Source organism: Pezoporus flaviventris, unplaced genomic scaffold (assembly GCF_033815535.1).
Source record: "Pezoporus flaviventris isolate CSIRO_AGI_PZ_B2104156 unplaced genomic scaffold, CSIRO_AGI_Pfla_v1 ptg000001l, whole genome shotgun sequence".
Taxonomy (NCBI): domain Eukaryota; kingdom Metazoa; phylum Chordata; class Aves; order Psittaciformes; family Psittacidae; genus Pezoporus; species Pezoporus flaviventris.
In genome coordinates, this window is record NW_026892549.1 from 62,609,081 (window position 1) to 62,632,421 (window position 23,341).

A 23,341-nucleotide genomic window follows, 5' to 3' on the forward strand; every position below is an offset into this window, starting at 1 on the left:
CTCTTTTCCCCTTCGTTTCCAGCTGAAGTCATCAGCACATGTTTATGATATTACATGTGGTTGCTGAAGCAGTTATTACAATGGCACAAAGAGGATTATCATTTCAGGTGGGGAATAATTCTCCTACAAATCCTCTTTCCATACAAACAGCTTTAGTAATAACCAATGCAGAAAAATAGGGCAAAGAGAAGGGATTTACACACAATGAGCCAGATTGCCCGGTGTGCTCCAGCTGCTTTGTACTGCACTGATTGGGTCACATTTGCTTTGTGTTGCAGAACAGAATGTGTTTTTAACTGCAGTCCAATATTCCTCATCCAGCCTTTCCCTACAGGGTGTCAGCATGTTACCGATCACAGAATAAATGCCAACAATCAGCCCCAAAGACTGGGAGCTTCTTTACTGCATGTTCAGTATCAGCATAGAACCAGCAAACGGTGTTTGTGTTCCCTAGAAATAACCCCTCCATGACTTATCTGAGGATAATTCAAACCCGATTGTCCAGCAAGAAAATGCAATGCCCTGCTTTTGTCTGCTGCTAATCAGGGCCATTTCACTGCAAAAGTGGATGAAGCGTGATTTGTGGAGCTCAGAAAAGCACACCAATGGTGAACAGCTCCAACTTCCCCAGCCACTGTGTATGATCAAGAGCGTTAAGAAGTAAGGTCCTGATCCAACTTTCCTTAAGTCAGTGGAAACATTTCCAAAGGCTTCGGAGGATGTTGGATCTAGCCTGAAATCATCCATTCTCCGAGGTCAGGAAAGAGGAGTTTATCCAACGTGGATGCCTGAAAACTAACGAGCTTTCATGATGTGTACATGAACCGCCATTTCCCTCACCCCATCCTTCAGCTTCCTGCTGCTCTTGCACAGTTTCCTTTTCCCAACGGGCCATCCAGGCAGTTCTGTTTCCTTTAATTAGGAACAGCCCCGGCTGGTTTCGTTAGCGGCTGTGCAGTGGTTGCCGTGGTGCTGTGCATCAGCTCGGCTCCACACAACCACCTCCTGTGATCCCTGGGGCTACTACAGCCACCACAGGACTTGGGAGAGAGCTGGGGTGGTTCCAGCTGGAGTCAGGAGCAGCCACTCCATCCATCCAATGTCTGCTATCAGATGGGAGCACGGGCCCCTTGTTCCTGGGGGTACCACAGGCTGCTCCTTACCTCCGAGCAGGGGATCAGGTTCTGGTTATTAACTTCAAACCCGTCAAGATTTAACTGCATGTGAAAGGTTGCTCTGTGTGCCCAGGGCGATGCTAACACGCACGGACACACAGTGCCGTGGTTTCGGCCAGCACTCCTCAATGAGCCGAGTGTTGGATCTGTTCTGGCTTCCCGTGCGGCCGCCACCCATGGCCCAGTGCTCGCAGCCAGGCACGGGCTGAACCCGCTGTGATCCCGCCGCTGCCTCCAACCTGAACCTCCCCTGTGTCAGTGTGAGCCCATCACCCCTTGTCCCACCGCTCCAGCCGTCACGAAGAGCCGTCTGCAGCACGCTGCCCAGCAGCAACACTCCATACAGGCCGCACGCTGCCCAGAGACCGCGTTTCCTCCCCTTTCGCGCCATCTCCCACCCAGTTCCCTACGGATCTAAGCTCTTAACGGCACCTCCCGCCCCGCTCAGCCCAGCACACAGCGCAGCGGCGCCTCCGGCCCTGCCCCGCCGCCGGTCGCCCCTCAGGCCCCGCCGCAGCGGATTCCTCACCGCTGACGCGCCCCCGAAGCGCTTCGGGCCGGGCCGGGCCGGGCCGGGGCGGAGCGAGGCGAGGCGGGGCGGGGCGGGGCGCGCGGCCCGATTGGCGCGCGGGGCCGGGCCGCGAGGGAGGGACGAGAACTTTCGGCGGCCGCGGGCGGACTGTGCCTCAGCCCCCGGAGCCGGCAGCGCCCCGCGAGCAGCGGCGACACCGCGGCCATGACCCACTTCAACAAGGGGCCTTCCTACGGGCTCTCTGCCGAGGTCAAGAACAAGGTACGGGCCGGCCGCCCCGCGCGGGTGCACCGGGGCTTTGTCTGCACGCACCGGAGGCTTCTCTGCCTCCGGCTCCGGGCCGGGTCTCTGCCTGTCCGCGGAAGGGGCGGGGGGGCACGGGGAGCGCGATCTGGCACCGCGGTGGCGGGGACGAGAGAGGTGTCAGCGCCGCCGCCACTCGCGCCTCGTCCCGCACCTGCCCGCTGGGGCAGCCTCGCTCCGCGACGTCCCAATGGGCCCCGGGGGGGTCCGAGCGCTCCCCTCCCGCTGGGGCCGGGCCGGGCCGAGCCGAGCGTGAGCGGGGAGGAGAGGATGAGCGGAGCGGAGCGGCGCGTCCCGGCCCCCCGCGCGGCGCATTCCAGCCGCATGACATCATGGGCACGGCGGCGCGCACAGGCCACGCATTGTCTGCCCGCCCCGCCCGCCCCGCGCGGGCACACAAAGGCGGCTGCGGGGCCCCTGCTTGGCCCGGCCCTTGGCGCTCGGCGGGGGTTTGTCACGGTCACCGCGCCGCGGGTTAGAGCGGAGCGGACCGAACCGGGCAGGAACCGAGCCCGTGCTGCCGGAGCGGTGCGCGCCTCATAGCGGCACAGACTGGTTCGGGTCGGTAGGGACCTTAAAGCTCATCCAGTTCCAACCCCTGCCACAGGCAGGGACACCTCACACTAGAGCAGGTTGCTCCAAGCCCCTGTGTCCAACCTGGCCTTGAACACTGCCAGGGATGGGGCAGCCACAGCTTCTCTGGGCACCCTGTGCCAGCGCCTCAGCACCCTCACAGGGAAGAGCTTCTGCCTAAAAGCTCATCTCAGTCTCACTTTGGCAGGTTAAAGCCATTCCCCTTGGCCTGTCGCTGCAGTCCCTGATGAAGAGTCCCTCTCCAGCGTTCTTGTAGCCCCCTTCAGACACTGGAAGCTGCTCTGAGGTCTCCACACAGCTTCTCTTCTCCAGGCTGAACAAGCCCCAATGCTCTCAGCCCGTCTCCATACGGGAGCTGCTCCAGTCCCTTATCTTTGGTGCATTGTTCTGCTGAGCTGCACTGATTTTCCTCACGCTGTGTGGAACAGACCCTGCTAGTGCTAGTGTCCTGCCTGTTAACCCTGCAGTGAACAAATACCCAGTAAGAAGAGAAACCTTTGCAGTAAAAATGGCACTCATAGACAGGTAGGAATAAGTTTCTCTATGCCTTTATTCTCAGGTTTAAACTCTAAATGTAGCATTTAATAACTGCTTATTTCACACCTGTCTGGCTTCAGGCTTCAGCAAATCCCCAAATCCCGTTTTACTTGTGGCTGAGTAGGAGGGGAGGAAGGAGGAGAGTAGTTCACTTCAAACAGTGTCATGTATGCAGAAAGCCTGAAGTTGGTGTCCTGGAAACTTCCCAGAATAGATTCCTCTTTCCCCGTTATTGGCTCCCTGTGGGGTTCTGCTCCAGAATTTGGTGACATTATGGAACAAATGTCTTCCAGAACGATTCCTTCCAGCATCTAAACTTGATGATCTATCTGCGCCGTCACAGTCTAAGAGACAGACAGTAAAACAGATGATGTGTGTTGTTGCATGTGAATTGGGAAGAACATACAGACTCTTCTACCTGAAAAACCATCGACAGAATCCTGTAGGCTTAACAGTGATCCCGCCTACGGGGACAAGATGGGAAAAGTCCTTATTGTTCTCACCTTCCTTAGGGCCTCCTGAGAGGACCTGTTTCCGGCCCTTGCATTAGTAGAGGGTTTCAGACCGGTGTGTTACACGTCTTTATACAAAGGGCCTTCTACTTGATGATGCTGAGTGTCTGCTGTTCACTGACCTTCCCTGCTTGCTTCAAAGCAAATGTTGCAGAGGGGTGGATGTAGTGTGGCAGAACAGGTTTACTTGTGCAGCTTTATACAGTCCTTGGAAGTGTCAGTGCAGCGGAGCCGTAACAGCACAATTCAAAGGCACCAGAGACGAACTCATCTACTTTAGGAAAAGGCTCAGAACCAAACCAGGCAAAGAAACAAAAGCAACCAACAATGAAACAAGCTTTGAACTTTGAGAATGCTGCTCCTGCTGTAAGAGCTCAAACTTCAAAGCAATTATTTTATAAATGGTACACTGCATACCTCCTGTCTCATGTCTTGCAGCTAGCTCTTGTGTAGTTACGTTTCTGTTTCTCTGTATAGCTGAGGGTCAGAGAATATTGTCTGTAGAGATCATGGTTTCCTCTCTCTAGCTCCTTCCATCTTGTAAATACTTGAAGACCATCATCTGGTTTCCAGCTCGTTTTTGGTACTGATTTTAGTCACACTTTCTAAAGCCCTTTGTGCAAACTATTCTGTTAGACTTGGGTTTGGTTTGAACGTGGTGTTGGTGCGATGTTTGTAAGTAGTGGTGGCACTTCCCTGCTGGAATGCTGGGCAGTGTTAGATCCCTTGTACCTAACATGCAGCGCTAATCCCCAGGTGGTGTTTCTGCTGCAGCAGACAGACGTGTTAATGGCTGTGCTGCCCGACAGCCTAGCTGTGCTGGAGAGAAAAGCCCCTTTGGTTTGGTTGTTTCCTCATTTGGCATTGTATTGCTGTTCCAAGAGACCTTTTGTTTGCTGTGGTATTGGAGCAGATGAATGTAACATGTCATGGTGCTTTAGCAGAACTTGGTTTAATTGATGCTCAAGATTACATTGCTAAGATCAAAATCTTGGTTTAGTTCTTTTGAGGCTCCTCCTCCTTCGTTTGCTTCCTACCTCAGTTCACACCGATAAGATCTGGGCTGGATTTCTTGTCCTTGTCCTGCAAAGGAGGGATGACATCCGTGTGCCGGTTCCCAGCTGTAAGGGAACTCGCCTGCATGAGAAACGTGTAGGTAGTCAGAGTGGTGTAATCCCTTTGAAGCCGATTCCCTGTTTACTCAAGATCACAGATGATACTTGATCCAAAACAAATATTCTGTGTGGAGCCCTTGAAGCTGGTGGAAATGGGTAGCTGCTTCTGCAAGCAGTAAATCCTTTTCTCCCTAAAGAATGGGAGAGTTTCTGCAGCGCATGAGGTCTGTGTGGTTTGAGATGGCGATTCAGGTAGCTAAAGCTGCGTGCTGGTGTTCTCTTTGTCCCTGAGGTACAACTGAGGTCGGTGAGAAATGAGCAGAAGCTTTTGCTTTCATTGTCTTGCTGCATGAGGTGTGGAGCAAAGCAAAATGCCGGCAGGAGAGGGAGAGGTTCCAGTTCATTCAGCTGCTTCCTGGTGACTCCACCCTTCCCGTAGAAATGGTGCTTGTGTGGGACAGGCGTTTATCTTCTGCCTCTCACATTTGATGCGTTGCCAGTTCCGTCTCCATGTGAAAGGAAGGATGGGCAGAAGGACTTCGCACAGCATTTGGCTATGTCCTGGCTTAAGTCTCTGACCTTCCTGCTGAGCTGTGTCTCTGTCAGGAGGCTGGCACTGGTCACTGCCATTTCCCTAACGTTTTAAAGGCCTGAGGTGAATGAGGTCTGTCCTGAAGCTGCTGCCCTGAAAGGCCAAGTCCTGGCAATAAGGAAAAGGAAGGGAACCAGGTTTTAAACTGGAGGCTGTTGATAGATGAAGCCTGTAAACAAAACCCCTCCTGTTTTGCAACATTTCCTGCTCCCCTTCTCAAGGGCAAATACCCAGAATGAGAAAGAACTGAAACCTATGGTGGATAATGCTGGCCAGGTGTGATCATTGTGTTCCTCCTGGCACTGCCGAGGAGCCAGTTCTGGCTCTGGGTCCCACTCACCACAGGCCAAACAAACAGATCTAATGGCTTCATCCAGAAATTCCTGGTGTGAATATTTTAGCTGGGAACCAGATTTGAATCATTCACTGTCAGGTTTGTAAATGAGTGATTTAATAGCGAGGTTTGGCTGCTTGTAGTTGGCAGTTGGGCCCTCTCCTTCCTCTTCCTCACGCCTCCTTTCAGAACAGTAGTAATACCCCTTTTCCTTCTTAAAATGTAACTGTTCCCAATACAGATTCGTTTAACGCTTCCATACTTCCCATAGATTGTTTTCCTTTACCAAACCTTTAGGTTTGCTTACTAGGTTTTATGAACCTGAGGTAAGACTGTTTGCTTCTGATCAAGTGAATTGCTGTTAATGTTGTTTGAATGATGTGATGAAAGTGGAGCCTGTATTGGAGGAAGGCAATGAAAACTTAGGCTTTGAGAGAACCAGTGGATATCTTCTGTGACAATAACTGACAGCATGAATCTCTGCATTCCCATTGTGTTGTTCATAGATGTCAATCAAAGATATTCCTTCCTTAAAAGCTATGCAGCCAAGTTCTGCCTTAAATCCAAGAGTTAAGTTTAAAATAAACTTAGCCTGTGTGACACCTTTTGCATGATACAGATGTTCAGTGTGTTGCAAGGAGAATAAATGAACAACCTAACACAGGGGTGTTGTCAGAAGTATTGTAATAGAAACACATACACTGAAACTTCACAGAGGGAATGGCAGAAGGATTTTACACACCAAGCATTCAACTTCAGTTTGCTTCAGTTCAAGAGCTGTGATCAACTAGCACACACCATGAAGTTAATATTTACTAGCCAAGTGTCAGTTTCAGTGTTTTATCTGAAATACACAGGGATGAGTTAAGTACTGAGTGAAAACTTCTGCTGTAGGTTTAGTCAGGAAATCTAGCAACTGGATGCACAGAATGCATTCAGCATTAAAGTTCTTAATGGTAAAGTTTTGATAACTGAGTTATGTCCAAAGCCCATAAATGACAGCTGAATAATTCCACAGCTGCACTTGCAGTCAGTGAATGTTTGGCACGATAACAACATGCACCATTTGAACCACGTTAGTGATAAGAACAGTGAAAACTTGAGGGGTTTTGTCAGTCTTATGATATGTTTTATTTCACGTGTATCAGCAACCAAGTGACTGGAATTCTCCAGCTCACTTACAGCATCCCTGTGGTGACGGACAATGCTAAACTTCAGTAACTTTGGTCCTGCCACACTCTTCTCTCCACTTCCAAGCCAGGCAGTGCTCCTCAGAACATGTTGCCACCTGAATTCATTTCCAACTCTGCAGCTACTTCAGTGTTAATACTAAGGCAGTAATAAGTAGCCCTACTGACATAGGTACAAACTGATGGTGATGAAATCTGCAGCATTGAGTTGATGGTCCACACAGATGATAAATCTCTTTTTATGATAAGCAGGAGCAAGTAATGTGACATGGAAACATTTCCCTTGCCAGCAACTTGGTTATTAACACCCCTGCCATCTGCTTAAAGCCTCCTCCTGTCTGTCAGCCAAGCACTGCCCATTCTGCACACTTGCATATTGCCCATGGACAAAGATTTGCCTTCGGGAGCCCACTGGGTAGACATACCCTCTATCAGTGTCACTGGTTGGTAGCCCCAAGTAGGTGAGATGAAGTAAACCTGTGATAGTGGCTGCCCTCCTGGCATCTGGCACTTGTAGCTGTGAAGCACTTCCACAGGAGATAATGTCTTCTTTGCACTGGTTTAAATCCCCAGCAATGGTTGACATGCCATTGCCAAGTTAACAGTTGTCTTTGGAGTCTTCACATGTCCTAGAACTGTCCCTTGCAGTAGTGCACAGCTGCTCTCAGACTGTGAGCCACATATCGCAGCCCCGTGCGATATGCATAAGGGGCGTCATTCCCAGTTCTGTCTCTTGGCTCATGTTGTTCCTCTAGGAGGAAGGTGATGAATGTCATGGCACGGCAGGGATCAGCTGTCACTGCCTCATAACATCAAAGCAGAGGTGGAGCACCAGACAAGTCTGCTCCTGTGCATGCACGAGGACAGCACAGATAGAGACTGCCGGTGCTGCTGCCACCAAAAGTGAATTGAGAGCCAGGATGTTTGCTGTAGGCTTGTGTGTGATGTTTAACCTTAGGGAGCACACTGTGTCTGCACTCCCAGATTTCACAAAATCCCGGACTTGTTTGGGTTGGAAGGACCTTAAAGCTCATCCAGTTCCAACCCCTGCCACAGGCAGGGAGACCTCACACTAGAGCAGGTTGCCCCAAACCCCTGTGTCCAGCCTGGCTTTGAACACTGCCAGGGATGGGGCAGCCACAGCTTCTCTGGGCACCCTGGGCCAGCACCTCAGCACCCTCACAGGGAATAACTTCTGCCTTATCTAACCTGAACTTCCCCTGTTTCAGTTTGAACCCATCACCCCTTGTCCTATCACTACAGTCCCTGATGAGGAGTCCCTCTCCAGCACACACTGGAAGCACTTGCAGTGAATCTGCGTTCCTGTATCACAGTTGGTGGATTGTTTTGGTGGATTAATAAACATGTAGTAAAACTTTAACTGGTGATAGAAAACTCGCTGAGGTTCACATTTAAGGCTGGGGGATAAGTATCAAGTCTTGCATCCTTCACGTGCAAGGTCACAGTATACCTGCTATGGCCAGAACACCTCTGAAGAAAGCAAACGGAGTCTGTCAGAGTCATGACTATTAAATGACATTAGTAGTCTCAGAAAAGAGTAGGTTTAATTTGCATTACGGTAATGCTTGTTTGAAATGTACAAATGAAGGTGCTTTTTGTATGGTTTCAGAGTTAGACAGTTTAAAATGTAGAGAAAAATACCTATTATATCCTGATTGCTGAGTCAGTATCCTCAAGAGAGAGCTGGATGCGTACAGGCAGAATTGGGGGATAATGGCAAGTCACTGATAGTTTTTTTTTTTTCTCCTCACATCAGCTTTTTCTGCAAGAACACATATTTGGAGGCTTTTTCTTGCTGAACAAAATTTGCTTTGGAGAATAAAAGATAAAAACTTCTTTGTACTCCAGGTTGTAGCTTCTGTAACGACGTAACACCATATGCAGTGTGCATCTGACACATCCTTTTAAGGCAAACTTTGTAGATTCCCATCCCCTATGGAACTGTACAGGAAAGGCCTTCAGTGAAAATGGGCTGGAGGCCAGGACACGTAGGGCAATTTGAAACAGATTTTTTCTAAGTGAGATCATGTGAAAATCCTTCTTTTCCCTTTAAGAGGGACTCTTTGGCTTAAAAATGTTTAGAATCAGATGCTTACAGAGAGCAGCTATTAACTGCTAGAGCTGTGTTCAGCAGCAAATGCTTTCTCTTGGGTAAATACTTTTGGTTGTGCAGTCATGCCTCAGAGTAACCAGTGTTGTTTCTATTTAGTGGGATTGAATTAGAGTGTGTTCTCACAAACAGTTTTGTCTTGCTTCAGGTGGGTGGTTGGATGCTTGGTTTTGTTGTGTTGTGTCTTTAAAACAAAAATAAACCCCTCAACAACCCCTTTTTCTGCTTCCCCTCTCCCCCCCCTCCTTTAACCCAGTGCATAAGGAGTAGCTACTTAACCTCATTTAGTAGATACTAGGAGGGGAGACATAATTAAACTTCCTGTTGCTTATATAAAGCCATCTTTTACCTGAAGCAGATACGATTCTGGACATATAAATTACAGAGGATGAAGGTATTGGTCACACTGGAGGAGCTGGCAGTAAGAGAAGACCACTGCAGTGAGGCATGAAGTGCTGCTGTCACAGCTATGCTCCAGTGCCCTGCTGGGACTCTGGCCAAGCTGCCTTACCCAGTCCCAAGCGTGCTTTAAGCCTTGGGAGTCTGAACTTGCTCCAGTCACTGATCCTGGACACTGGACTTTAACCCTTCAGTACCTTTGCTGCTTCCTCTCCAAGTCTTGACCTGGGCTTCTGGGGTCTAAACAGGATTTTTCTTGGGGACTTCAGGCAGACATCCTTTTGGGTTGCAGAGTAATCCTTAAGGGGTGTGATGAACTGAAGTTGTATGTGGCTTGTGCAGGATTTGAATGCCAAGTCATTTCCTGAATTTGGACAAAAACTATTTCTGCAGCTCCTTGCTGTTCTGAAATGCTTTCATGAAGGTGGGATATGATCTGCTACAAGCCCTAGCTGGCTGAATTATAGATGGATTCTAAACAAGTCTTTCTATCCTGCTTTGCACAGGTAGGAAGAGTAAAACTCTAAAATACTACCATAAAACCTTATTTTGCTTTCCTGCTGACAAAGCTCTCCTATTACATTGCTTTCCTGTCAGTATTTCCACTGATACTGCCTCTTATTTATAGACAGAGGGCATCATCTTAGCGTATTTATTAGGTTTACTTAGGCTTTGCTTGAATAAGAGTAACTTCATGGAACAGTATTTTTCTGTTGTCCATAATCAATTGTCTAAATGCTAGAAGCCCTCCCAGCAAAAGATAAAGCATAACAGGCACATGCATTTGAGAAGGGATTGGTTATCTTCAGATGTCCATGGTGCAAGCCAGCTCTTACCTTGCTGCTGACTTTGGTCTCCCAAGAACATTTCCCATGTTGAGCATGGACAAAGCACAAGTTAGAGCTCAGGTCAGTACACACCAAGTGGAAGAACACTGGAACAGGAGCTGCAACGCAGCTCCTGATGAGATTCCCACCACCTGACCAACCTGAGCTGTCTCTGATTTGGTTAACTGCGTAACAGTGTGTGAGATCAGTTGAAGTCACCTGAAAGTCAATTCAGTGTTAAGTCAACAAAGCATATGTAGTTCAGACACATATCTAGTGTTCTAAGACTAATGTTCTTCGCTTATTTTTCTTGACATCATTGTACTAATCATGTTCCAAAGAAGTAAAAAGCACAAGTAAGTTTCTAAGAAGATAAAGACTGTTGCCTTTTTGCCATGGTCTGTCTTGATAGCATCCGTTATCGTCGATGGAATGATGGTATGAGAATGTTTGTGATACGGAAAGGTACATTGTCTTTGAAAGAATCTAACAGGTTGTAATAAAGAACAAAAACTGTGAGATGAACCATCAGAGGTAAAGAACTGGTCTTTGAATGGATGGAAAAGAATTGGAACAAAACATATTAACAAAGTTAAAGTGCAGTCCTGGCACCTGAGCATTTTGTTCTACAGAATAATAATGGAACCTTAAATAACCAAGGATTGGGACCTCTCTCATGTGTCACTTGCCACACAGCATTGCCCACACGTACTGCTGCTCGTGTATTTCAAACCTGCACTGAATTCAGGTATGCACAGTAGTGAGACTAAAACTTACCTTGTGGTAGCCTGAGCATGTATCTGCATCCCTGACTCACCCCCGAGGTAAAAGAACAGCAAACTGTGGTTCCTGCTCATGCTTTATTGCTGAAAAACACTGGGTTAGAAGTTCTTACAGCATGTTTAATCAGAGCCTCTTCCTTAGAGTTAGGCTGGCTTTTCTACTTGAACTGTAGTCTTTCCTTTTGTACTGATCATAAACTTCAGCATAGCAGGTTTAGGGCTTGATTTTACATAAGCTGCATTTTCATTAAAAAGATGGATAGTAAAAATTAAGTAAATGTTTTCTAGTGTGTTTATAGTATTTGGTTTTTTTCTTTAATATCACCGTAATTATAGATCATATTCTTTTTATAACTCTCTATGTGATTAAAGCACAACCTGCCTGGGTGGCCGTATCCAAAATATTTTGGGATGTTTCCTGGAATATAATCAACATTGTGCCTCACCTGCTGAACTTGAACTGGTCAGAAATACCCCTGGGAAGGGAGGGTGTAGAGTGGAGAGCAGGGCACAGCAGAAGCTGGTTGTTACAGTTCATTCTCTGTGCTGAATTCATGTTGCCCATTCTTTTGATAAAGTTGGAAGACTCATCAACACCACTGGGCCTTGGGGGAGGACCAGAGGGTCACGATGCAGTTTCCTTGTAACATGACGTATTTTAAGAGCTTTTCTACTGGGGAGAAAAATAAGTAAATGAGAAGTAATCTGTAATTTCCTGGCTTGCTGTAGTAGCAGTAAATTAGAAAAACACAGCAAGGTACAGTGCTCATTGATGTTACTGTTTGTTTGCAGTCTCCATCTAGCCTTTGATAACTACCAGAGTTACATTAGAAGTCATCTCAGGAGATGCTTCTTGGATTACTCTTAGGAAAACCAGATTGTTTTCAGATTTGCTGTTCATGCAACAGATTGGGTTGGATCAACAGTGTCTTAGCTGAGGAGAAACTTCACATTCCAGTGCTTTTTCAAATGCAAACATAAACGCTTTCAAATAATAGGGAGTGAATATTACCGAAACCGTGTTCTGCAAAGAAACTTAAACTGTTCAGCAATATGCAGACTAAAGATACGGTGCGAAGGGACTCAGTATCAAGAAGTACAGTTTATGGTGGCAGTACCAGAAGGTGCTACAGTTGAAGGTGAAAGCTGATGACTAAGGAGAACTGGAGTTCGAAGCCAGAAAACTGTGACTGTGACAAGAAATGATAAGAACAAGTAACATGAGGAAAACGGTGAGAACAGATTTGAAGGGGCAAGAGTGTTGCAGTAGTTGAGCTGCAGAGAGAGAGGGAACCAGCACTCAGTCAAAGCGCAGGTGTGCAAGTTGTTTGTTCACTCCGAGGGAGAGATGGTAGTGTTTGCTTCTGGACTAGTTTGGAAGCTGTCACACAATCGGATCTGACGGCCAGGGAGTAGAACACTTAGTTCTTCCAGCTTGCTGATCTGGCAGCAAACAGCATGCATGACTACAGGTATCTCACTTGTACAATGACTTGGAAACTTTTAGGCATAGCTGTTCTTACTTCACAGAGTTTAAACTGGTACCCATGGGAAGGGTGCCAGGGATTTTTGACTGATGCATATCCATCCTTCCTTTAAAGGTTGTAGCCTAAGTTTTGATTTACAGAGAAAACACTGAGATGTGGGCAAGTTATCAATTCTGCTTCACATAACAGAAAATAGTCTTGAATATTGAGCAAAATGGATACAGCTGGAAAATCTGTGCTCAGTATCACAGTAGGATGTAGTGAGACCTTTCAGTATTAGTGTTAACACAGGGTGTTCTCTACCTTTATAGAATGGTTAGGGTTGGAAAGGACTGTAGGATCATTTAGCTCCATCTAGTTTCTATACAACAGCCCATAATGACACGAAACAATATGTGTTCAGATACCACATGTATCTGGACATACTTAATGGTGGCTTTCAGTTTTTGAAGTACTTTGCCCATTTGGTTTTCATGTGGGTTTTTATATTCCCATTACCTTTGGGTTTCTCATGCACAAATAATGCCTCCTCTGACATCTGCTTGCTGAACATACATGAAGTGAAGAGGGAATTTCAATTTGTCCTTCTGATGAAGGGTCACTGGATTGGATTTTGTGTTCTAGAACAGCAGGTGAGGAATGGAATGGGGAACTCAGGTGCCAAGAGCTGGAATTCTGGATAATTTGGGACTGGCTGTATAGTCTGCTGTCATTCCCACTTCTGAGGAATAAGCGCTTCCACAAGCTCCTGCCTTGAAAGCAGAAGATCCTTCATCTTCACTCACGCCGCTATAAAGCCTTAAAAAAAGGAAGGAGAAAGGTCTCATTGCAAACTAGTGCCAAGCAAGCAGTAAAGAAATATTAGTGTTAGTATCTTTGGCCTCTGCAAGACCAATCACTCCTGAGGGTGGTACTTACTTCATTGCAAAGAACGTTTCGTAGTTACCACTGAAACCATAAAAATTCAGTTTCACTCAGATAATTCTGGATTCATAAAAACTGAAAAGATGACAAAGGAACAAATTCCAGCTTAAAACAGAAACTCTGCAACTTCAGGCCTAAAGAGCTGGAGTTTCCAGCTCTTAAGCTTTCTCGGTCTTTTTTGACTGCAGAGTTAGGTATTTTGTGTCACTGTAAGCGAGGACGTGGTCCACACCAAATCTCTCCCTGTGGAGAACAGGTTTTGTTGACAAATGCTGTTTCTGTGATAGAGTTGTTTGGTCCCGTTGACAAGCACATGCTTTTATTGTTGAACCTTTTGACTTGTTGGTCCCAGTGACTTGTAGAGAGCTGTGCAGCGTGCTTAAGTGCTTCCTTGAGATACTGTTACAGGATTTTTCCAGAGTAGCAGCAATACAGACAGCTGAACTCTTAAACTGGAGATTTGGCATATGCATAGCCCTTGGTGGATAGTGTGTTCTGTGTAATTTGGAAAAGATTAGTATGAAAGGACAATTGAAAGTCCATATGATATCACTTATGGTGTGAAATGCTGGTTAACATCATCACTCAAACTTAACATTCTACAGGCACACTGAGTAACTTCAAGGGACACAGATAATTGAAGTTGGCCAACAAAACTTCATTTCTGTCCAGGAATCTATATACTTGATAAAAACAATGGTGACTGCTGTTCTTGTACTACAAATGGAGGGAGGGTTTTTACACTGTTAAGAGGTCCCAAACAGCAAAGTTCTGCCTGAACAGAATAAGTTGGGAGAACCGGGTGTGAGGTTGCCAGAGGAATCAAGTTTAATCACAAGGACTCTAGCCTGAGGCATACATTGTCATAAATGGATGCGTATCAGCTTCTAATAGCAAGTAACACCTACTTGTTTCCTCCCACAACCTGAGATCACCAATACTTTTGACCACTTGTATAAACTATAGTTTCCTTTCAAATGTGTTTTTAACACTTAAATCTACATCTCTGAAGCAAGAAGAGTAGCATTTACAACTTTGTGTATCTCTCAAGATCTGTCAGAACAAAGTAAAGGAATTAACAGTTGACTTCCTGCTGTCTTGTTTTAAACTTCTGTAACATCTTTATATCCATGGCTACCATTGAATCTTTTCTGCAGTGTCCCAAAACAGCTTTTGTCATGGCAGGGATGATGTATACTTTGAATGAAGCTGCTCAGCTACTGCTTTCATCTCTAGTAGACGGTGTTTTCTTTTGCAGTGGAGTTGGAAGATTTAAGTGTCTTCTATGAAGGTTCAGTGCTTAAAAAGGGATCAGATCTAATACTACTAATCAGATCAATAGTACTAATCAGCATATTGATTAGGAGTAGTGGAAAAAGCCTAAGTCGTTTTCATTTATGACAAAACTTCCAGCCCTCTCTCATAGCTAGTGCCCCTTTCCTTTGAATTAATCAAAGGAAAACTGGAGCAACTCTGATAGACGTGGAAAACCTGGAGTATTCACTAGCAGTTTTACAGAACTTCTGCTTGTGCCATAGGGAGTAAAAGAGCCAAGAATCCAGAGTAAGCAGAATGCCTGGCTTCTGGTAGTACGTGACCTGTCCCTCTCCCTGTTTAACCCCTTCTTGTCACATGTTTAAATCCAAACCCTGAAGTTTCCATGTCTGTAGCTTTTCAAAGTGTAGCTCTCAAAGAAACTACCACAACTCCTCACTATTTGTAACCTAACTTCCCACCAGTTCAAAAGCCAGGACAAAATGTGTACCATATTTAAGTCAGTACAGAAATGAAGGAAGTTCTGAAAACCAGCACATTGAATAGCAATGCTTTTAGTGACAGTAAGACAAGTTTCCGCACATCTATAAGCATTTTCTGTTTCCTGTCTCTATATAAGCACTGTAGTGATACTCTGAGACAATTAAAACCTTCTTAAAAAGCTCAAGATTTGAACACATGGTGAAGTGTTCCAACATCAAGTAAATATGTTTCAGAAGGGATAAAATTCCATCTGATTACTTGTACGTTCCCCAAGCAATGGGGGCAGCAAGTTAGTATGCAGCTCAGTTGTAATCTCACCTATGGAATGCACTTAGTAGCAAATGAGGGAAATCTTTGACATTTTTTTCCTTTATATGCTTGCCAAGAAAGATTAAACCAGGCACACTTGCACAAGCCTTTAGGGTTCTCACTCCTACTAGCTTCCACAGTTACTCTTCTTTTAATATGGGGAGGGAGGTGATTGATCTTTAAATGTGTCTTTTGGTGGCGTGATCACAGATCTGATTTCCTTTTCTTTTAATCAAAAAACCTGATTACCAGTACTTAAAAATAAATGAAGCTGTAAAAAAGTTGCAGAAAAACAATTCCAGCTGCAGGATGGCTCAGCTGTGACTGAGCCTGCTCTTTAAGCTGCACCAAACCAGAAACTGCCTGAATTTCCAGAAAGCATAACATACATTACATTTGTAACTAAGAATTGTGGAAGAGATCGGTTTAACCCTGTCACTGTACCCACATGCATGTTAGAATAGCAATTTTAATGTAATATGAACTGCCAACATACAAATGACCAGCCCAAATTGTCTTCTGTCTTCTAACTGGAATGTAAGAGCATACCAGGTTCTGGCCTTTCTACAAATCCTCTTCTTTTGAACTAGAGTACAGAAAAACATTATTTACTGTATGTCCTGTCTGTACACCCAACTTAAGATGTTGTGGGTAAGCTCTGTAAGGTCTCTCTCTGTAGGTTCTCTAATGCATAAGAAGAGTGTGATGCTATGGTTCAGTCTAAAAGGGATGCTTTGGCACCTTTCTCTTTCGCAAAATAACAACTGACTCAGTTATGGCCAAGACTGCTGCTCTGCTGTAACCCTGAACTAGCTCATCAAGTTCTGCAGATATTCCTGGGGAGACAGACTAAGGCTGGGATCACATAAGGAAATACAGATAGCCATGAAAAGTAGTTTGTAAGCTAATCACCAGGTTAGCAAGGAGAAAGATAACCAACTTCCTCATACACCAGTTTTAAGTTGTTAACCTTTCTGGTAGCCCCTCAGTGAAGGGACTGCCCACCCTTTACTGGCATCACCATCACTATAAATAAAGAATATGGTACTTGTCATCTTGTGCAGAACATTGCACAACATTTTTACCTTTATTAAGATCTGAGTAAGGGAATGGGTTAGCCCATTATCCTGATCTGTAAGTAAGGCACTACAGCACCACTATTACAAATAGTCTAAGGAAAATAAGTATTACTTAGGCAAGTTTTTGAAGTAAAGCCAGGGTTACTGGAATTTTCCGTTCCCTTTAGCAGAAAAATAGAGAACAGAATACTGTAATTTTCTGTTTGGTCAGTTTGGAGTTGGGGATTACTAACACGAGCCAAGATGTAGCAATTGTCTCTACCCAAGTCCTTCAGAATGGTTGGAATTCTAATCTCCTGCAGTATAAATAGCTGCTAATAATCTGCCCTTTCTGGGTTTAAGTCTACGACTATATGTAAAAACTCTGAAATGTACATGTTTTTATCTGAATGTGAACAGCTTTACATGAGTTTCTGGTAGGAATTTGTAAGCAGCTGATGGGACCCGAGCTGGTTTTCCATTAGTTACATGTTCTGTGCTTGCCTATCAGGTTTTGCCTGTCTTACGAAGGTGGAAAAGCATTGCCAACCTCCGCACTAGAGGAGGCTCTTTATGCCATAAAATCTTGGGTTCAGATCACTTGTTTTGTTTGCAGACAAAGTAGCAGTGCTTTCAGGGATAGAATTCTTACTTGCCAATAGTGAAAAGCATTGCAAAAATAACAGGTTTAGGCTGAAGGAAGCTTGAGCTCCTTTGCAGTGTCTGCAGAGGAGAGAAACAAGGGCAGAGAGTAGAGCACAGACCACCTTAGCTGCTAGCATTCAACTTCACTGGTTTTAAGCGTTCCATTCACATGGATTGATTTCTAGTGATTGACACATTGAGTAGTGCAGTCTGAACATCTGGAAAAGGAGTTTTTAAATTATCTTGCTAACAGTTCTGGGCCTCTGTTTAATGCCTTAACTTCAAAGACCATTGCAGGTTTTCTCTCTTTTCAATTAAAAGACATGAGATCACAGTTTATTCCATCAGAGTCTTCCAGCAAGGCCAAAGAAAAGAGAAATAGCAGGCATACCAAAGCTGGAGTTTCAAAAAGCCACACACAAACCTCCCAGAATCCTCAGCAAGATAACTCTGAATGTTGTAGCAACAAGGGGAAAACTTACTCGGTCATCTCCATTAAGTATAATCTAGCTGAAAATACCCATCCCATGATAATCTTCAGATGAAGAACTTCAAATCTATCACCTGAAAGTTCCCGTGTAGAAATCTAAATCTGAGCAGCAGTACTGCTGGCATGGCAGTTCAGAGTTCTTGTGGTTGCAGTTTTCCCTTGTGAAGTAACTTTATGGCTGCTTGTGTTACAGATTGCCCTGAAGTATGACCCTCAGATAGAAGAAGATCTGCGGAACTGGATAGAAGAGGTGACTGGGCTGAGCATTGGTGCAAACTTTCAACTGGGATTAAAAGATGGCATCATCTTATGCGAGTAAGCATCAAAGTAACCATATCTTTAGCAGTTTTCTACTTTCGAGAAACTAAGAAGGGACTTTCTGAAGACTCCCCTTCAAACACATCAACAACAATAGTCAAAGATAGCTGACGGTAGGGTGGGAGACAGCTGTGGATAAATGAAAACTTAAATCTCCTTTATATTTCAGCAAAGATTTCTTAAATATTCCTAAATTTAACAGTGAAGCTCTTTCTGTAATAACCAAATGGCATACAAAAATTCTCACTGTCTGTGAGAGCTGAGATCTGAGCTAGACACTCGGTATAAACCAAGAAATTAACCATTTTGATGAAACTAATGCAACTAATAAAGCATGAGTGAAAATACTACATGATGCCTGCAACAGATGGTATAAGGATGATATTTATTGTTTAAGCATTTCCCTTTTTTTCACCTCCCCAGGCTTATAAATAAGCTGCAGCCAGGATCAGTGAAGAAAATTAATCAATCAAAACTAAATTGGCACCAGGTAAACCAAAAAAAACCCCCAAAACTACACCTCTAACACCTCCAACCCCCAAACAGTTCTTCAGTTCTTTTGCTCTGTATTAACAAATCTGCTGTGAATATGGTACACCTTCAATCTTAATAGCACTGAGTTTTGTATGATACATACGCAACAGCTGAGGACACTGCATACGTTAACAGCATTTAACAGAAAACAAATACAGCTGAGATAGCTCCTAAATGGCAGTTGAGTGCATATTTAATAGTAGTGTAGCTACTGTTAGGTGTGTAGTAGCCGTTAGGTGAAATTCCAGATGGAAGAAGAACGTAGAGCTGTATAGCAAGGACTTTTTCCAAGTTTAAAACAAACACACACCCCCAAAAAAAAAACCAAAAAAAAACCCCACCAAACGCAAACCAACTGTTAAATACTGAATTAAACCACAACTGGGAGGGGAAGTCTCGGAAGAAATGGTTGTGTAACAGAAAACAATATGGTGCAGACTACACTATTTCAGTGTATCCAGATTTGATTTCTTCTGAGTGCTCTACCCAGCACATCCCCCTAGCTGAGGGATTATCAAAGGCAACATGCATTTAGAACAAGCACTGGAAGGTTGCTGGTTAGAGCTGACTGCCTTTACGGCTGCTGGGATTAGCTTGATACTGCTGTGTCAGCCTCTTGGTTTTATTGGCATTGAATCCTATTAGATATGGTGGAGGATTTCTATATTTTTAACAAGTTTTAATACCTCTTAAGACCTCAGAAGGAAAGGTGGGATTCAGTCCTTACTCCTTGTACTCCATATGTTCCTCCAGTTTCTGTGGTGCACAGTGCTAAAAGTGCTTAGTTGAATGTGTTCCAGGAGGTGAGTGAGATAATACCTTCAAACCAAGTGAAACATTCTTACTATCCACATAGTTGTGTTTTTGTTTTACTCAGAATTATCAATTGCTGAAGTCAGACAGCATGTCAGATTTTCCGGTTTGAAGCAGAGTTTCCATTAGGATTTCTCTTGGAAGGGACACAGTTGAGGCTGTTTTTGTCTAACCAAGTATGTGATACTCATTAGAGTAGGCTAGATAAAGGCTCAGATTGATTTCTGAAGTCAGTGTTAAAACAAGACTTCCCACTAGTCAATCTTAAACTAACACCAGAAAGCTTTAGAATTCCTTAGTTTCTGAATTGAACACTGAGTAGAAAACTGGCTTTATGTTTCTGTTTAGCTGGAGAACATTGGGAATTTTATCAAAGCCATCCAAGTCTACGGCATGAAGCCACATGATATTTTTGAAGCAAATGATCTTTTTGAAAATGGAAATATGACTCAAGTACAGACTACTTTGGTGGCACTAGCAGGTTTGGTAAGTATTTGTACCCATGGAATTGCCACACATTCACATGCCAGTCCAGATGCACCCTTACCAGACATGTAAATAGGAAAAGCAGCATGCAGCCTGTCACGAGGGGCTAGATCATAGAATGGGTTGGGAGAGACTCATTCAGCTTCAACCCCCTGCCATGGATGGGGACACCTTCCACTAGAGCAGGTTGCTCCAAGCCCCTGTGTCCAACCTGGCCTTGAACACTGCCAGGGATGGAGCAGCCACACCTTCTCTGAGCCACCTACGCAGATGACTTGACTGCACATGGTCTTGCTCTGGAGCTGTGTGTGCATACACAGAAATGGGAAGGCTCACAGGAGAACACTAATCCCTGCAGAATATCCTTCTGACAAGATGCTTGGGTAGCTTTGGAGTGCCACTGTCAGATGGCACCGGGACTGCTGTCTCACCCCTGACAACAGAGTCTCATTTGAGATAAGTCTGCTTGTGGCATCAGTTGAGAGCCCAGGGTCAGGGCAGTAAGATCCTGACAGAAAATACACTCCAAACACTGAATACTCTTATTTTCCCTCTCCTTAAACAGGCAAAAACTAAAGGTTTTCATACTACAATTGATATTGGTGTCAAATATGCAGAGAAACAAGCACGAAGTTTTGATGCAGGAAAACTAAAGGCTGGGCAGAGTGTAATTGGCCTGCAGGTAAGTTTGAAATTCAAGCTTGCAAGTTAATATGTTACAGTTGAGAACAGCTTTCTTGCTTTGATTAACTGACCTATTGTTCATGCCAGACCAGCTGCAGAATCACAACATATTCTTATCATGGAAGGAAGTATGAGCTTCTAGCTTTTGTAAGCCATTAATTGGCTTTAGAAGCTCAGGTGACTTCCTGGAAGGTTTTCTATTTTAGATCTGCAGTAAGAGTGATAAGGAGGAAGGGGACAGCTAATGTTAGCAGTTTCTTCTCTGTCCTCTAAAGTGGTATTAAAGGATTCTTTGGCTAGCTAAAGCTCCTTATATGGTAGAAACTTTTCCTCTCCCCTTTCCTTAGTAGTTATAAAACCCAAAATAACTAGCATAAAATCTTAAAATGCTTGTGGTAGAGAAGTTGTGGTAGTGCAGTTGAATCATCACTGGCCAAGGGCAAGGGTAACGGTTGCATTTTGATGCATATGTCCATCCTAATTGCAGTGCAGTTGGGCAAATGCCAGTGACTGAATTGCCTTTGGTATGCTTTTGAAGCTCAGTATGGGGACAGGGTAATTTATTACAAGTAGTGGTCAAGCTACACGAGGAAAGCATACGCTGTAATTGCTTCTTCCTCAGCCATCAGTTACCAACCAGCTTTGTTTCCTTTGACTGGGCTTGCTGTACAAATAAAAATCCACCTCTTCCTTCCCCCACTAAAGATGGGCACGAACAAGTGTGCCAGCCAGGCAGGCATGACTGCTTATGGAACTAGAAGACACCTCTATGATCCAAAAATGCAAACTGATAAGCCCTTTGACCAGACAACAATTAGCCTACAGATGGGCACTAACAAAGGAGCCAGTCAGGTAAGCAGGACCGTGTGCAACACTTGTAGAGCAGATACAGCACTCGACCTGGGAGGCCTCGGTGGGATGGGAGGGTTTGTGTTGTGTGCAGTAGCAGAGTCTAACTGGCAGCAGCGAGAGGGGACACTTCAGCTGTGCTTTTATGCAGTAACTGAAGAACTTGAATTTCTTATCAGTAACAAGTGTGTTCTGTGCTAAGTGTCTTGAAGTGTAAAACCGACCCTCATGCTTCTAGGATTCCCACCTGGCTGCTATACCAGAAGAAAACAGTAATTTCATTTCAAGTACTAACTAGACACAGGCAAAAAAAGACACTGCTTCCTGGGTGCTACCCCAATCCAAACACTTAGTATGCTCTTTCCAAAATGGAAAACAAACTGAGGTTTTCTGCAAAGACTTTACTCTGTGCCCTACGTATGAGTGAACACTCGTGCTTCCAGTAAGGCGTATTAGTTGTAATCATAAATGTAGTAATTGCAGCTCTTGACCTTCTGACTGAACCTCTCTGACCGTGTTTTATTAGGCTGGTATGCTGGCGCCAGGTACCAGGAGAGACATCTACGATCAGAAGCACATATTGCAACCTGTGGATAATGCAACCATTTCATTACAAATGGGTACCAACAAAGTGGCTTCACAGAAGGGAATGAGTGTGTATGGGCTTGGACGGCAAGTGTATGACCCCAAGTACTGTGCTGCACCAACAGAGCCCGTCATTCATAACGGCAGCCAAGGAACAGGAACGAACGGGTCAGAAATCAGCGATAGCGATTATCAGGCAGAATACCCAGATGACTATCACGGAGAGTACCAGGATGACTATCAAAGAGATTACCATGGTCAGTACAGCGACCAGGGCATTGATTATTAGCTTGGCATCAGAAGTTCAGTATTAGTCCTTTATTTTATTCAGTAAGAACGAAACTAGCCTTGTGGAATTGTTACCTGTCTTTTCCTACACACTATACTTTAATGTACCTGAAGAAATACTGCCTTACATACATTCCTGTTTCCTTTCTCTGCCCTTTCCCTGTCTAGTTGCCTTTAGTGCTGTAACAGTTATAGGCTACAGCATAAACAGTAACTGCATATGAAGTAAAAGGAATACTGTGAAAGGGGGAGTGCTCTTGTACAGCCAGGTTGTCTAATAAGGAGCTATGCATTTTTACAATCTCTACTCAAACAGGTATTTACCTACCACAATAAGCCTTCATTTGACATATTTACAGCTTTTCTATTTTCCAGATGAGAGAAAAGAATTCCATGCTTAGAGTTAAATGTGGTCTTTGCCAATTAAATCTAAGACATCACATTAGTGATTTTAATATCATTACTATGTTTCTTAGGTATTGTTTGCTAATGGTAAGTCCTGCATTAGACATAAGCGTGCATTTGTGATTGTGTATTCATTCCATTATCAACACTGACCAAACTTAGAAATAGTTGTCTTACTAAAAAGGGAGCTTGTACAAAGTCTTGAGCCAACAAAAGTCCCATGATTGATGGTGCACTTACCTTTTATTGTGCCATAATATATCCATGTAGAAATGCTTTTTCTTCCTTGAACTGTATTTATTGCCACACTTCTCAAACTGATTCCAGTGTATTTTTATAAATAAATATTTTTTTCTTAAAGGTATGTAGAAGATCCTGTCTCATTTGTTAATGCTGCTGCTCTTAAAGATTAGATGCCACAACATTATTCCCAAATCAGCATCACCTTTGCCTATGTGAAGGGTAATGCAGAACTGCTGTCTGTCACAGGTTGGGTTCTTTCTTTTCCACAGGATTTAATGCAACAGCCTCGTAAAAATCCCCTGGGAGCGAGTGACAGTGACTCCGCAGGAAAGGAATGTAGCGCCTTTACAGCTGGGTTCACTTCCCCTGTACCGACCCAGAGATCCTTCACTGTTCACTAAACCCTTGCCTTTTTCTCAAGGCAGATGAGGAACTGCACATA

At 44.5% G+C, this 23,341-nt stretch overlaps 1 protein-coding gene across 1 annotated transcript; it reads left to right on the plus strand.

Moving 5' to 3' along the window:
• Positions 1-1,808: 1,808 nt before the first annotated feature.
• CNN3 (calponin 3) lies at positions 1,809-23,020 on the plus strand. The gene is made up of 7 exons (XM_061461841.1): positions 1,809-1,968; positions 17,888-18,009; positions 18,436-18,502; positions 19,708-19,845; positions 20,411-20,527; positions 21,235-21,381; positions 21,905-23,020. Exons 1-7 carry the CDS (start codon positions 1,912-1,914, stop codon positions 22,250-22,252), a joined length of 996 nt encoding a protein of 331 aa, XP_061317825.1. The 5' UTR covers positions 1,809-1,911; the 3' UTR covers positions 22,253-23,020.
• The last annotated feature ends 321 nt before the right edge of the window (positions 23,021-23,341 follow it).

What these genes read in the sequence shown, in the direction of transcription:
- CNN3 (XM_061461841.1), top strand. Translation starts at nt 1,912, where the DNA reads ATGACCCACTTCAACAAGGGGCCTTCCTACGGGCTCTCTGCCGAGGTC. An exon ending in GATGGCATCATCTTATGCGA is followed by an intron (nt 18,010 to 18,435) that starts GTAAGCATCAAA and finishes TCACCTCCCCAG; the next exon opens with GCTTATAAATAAGCTGCAGC. An exon ending in CAAAACTAAATTGGCACCAG is followed by an intron (nt 18,503 to 19,707) that starts GTAAACCAAAAA and finishes GTTTCTGTTTAG; the next exon opens with CTGGAGAACATTGGGAATTT.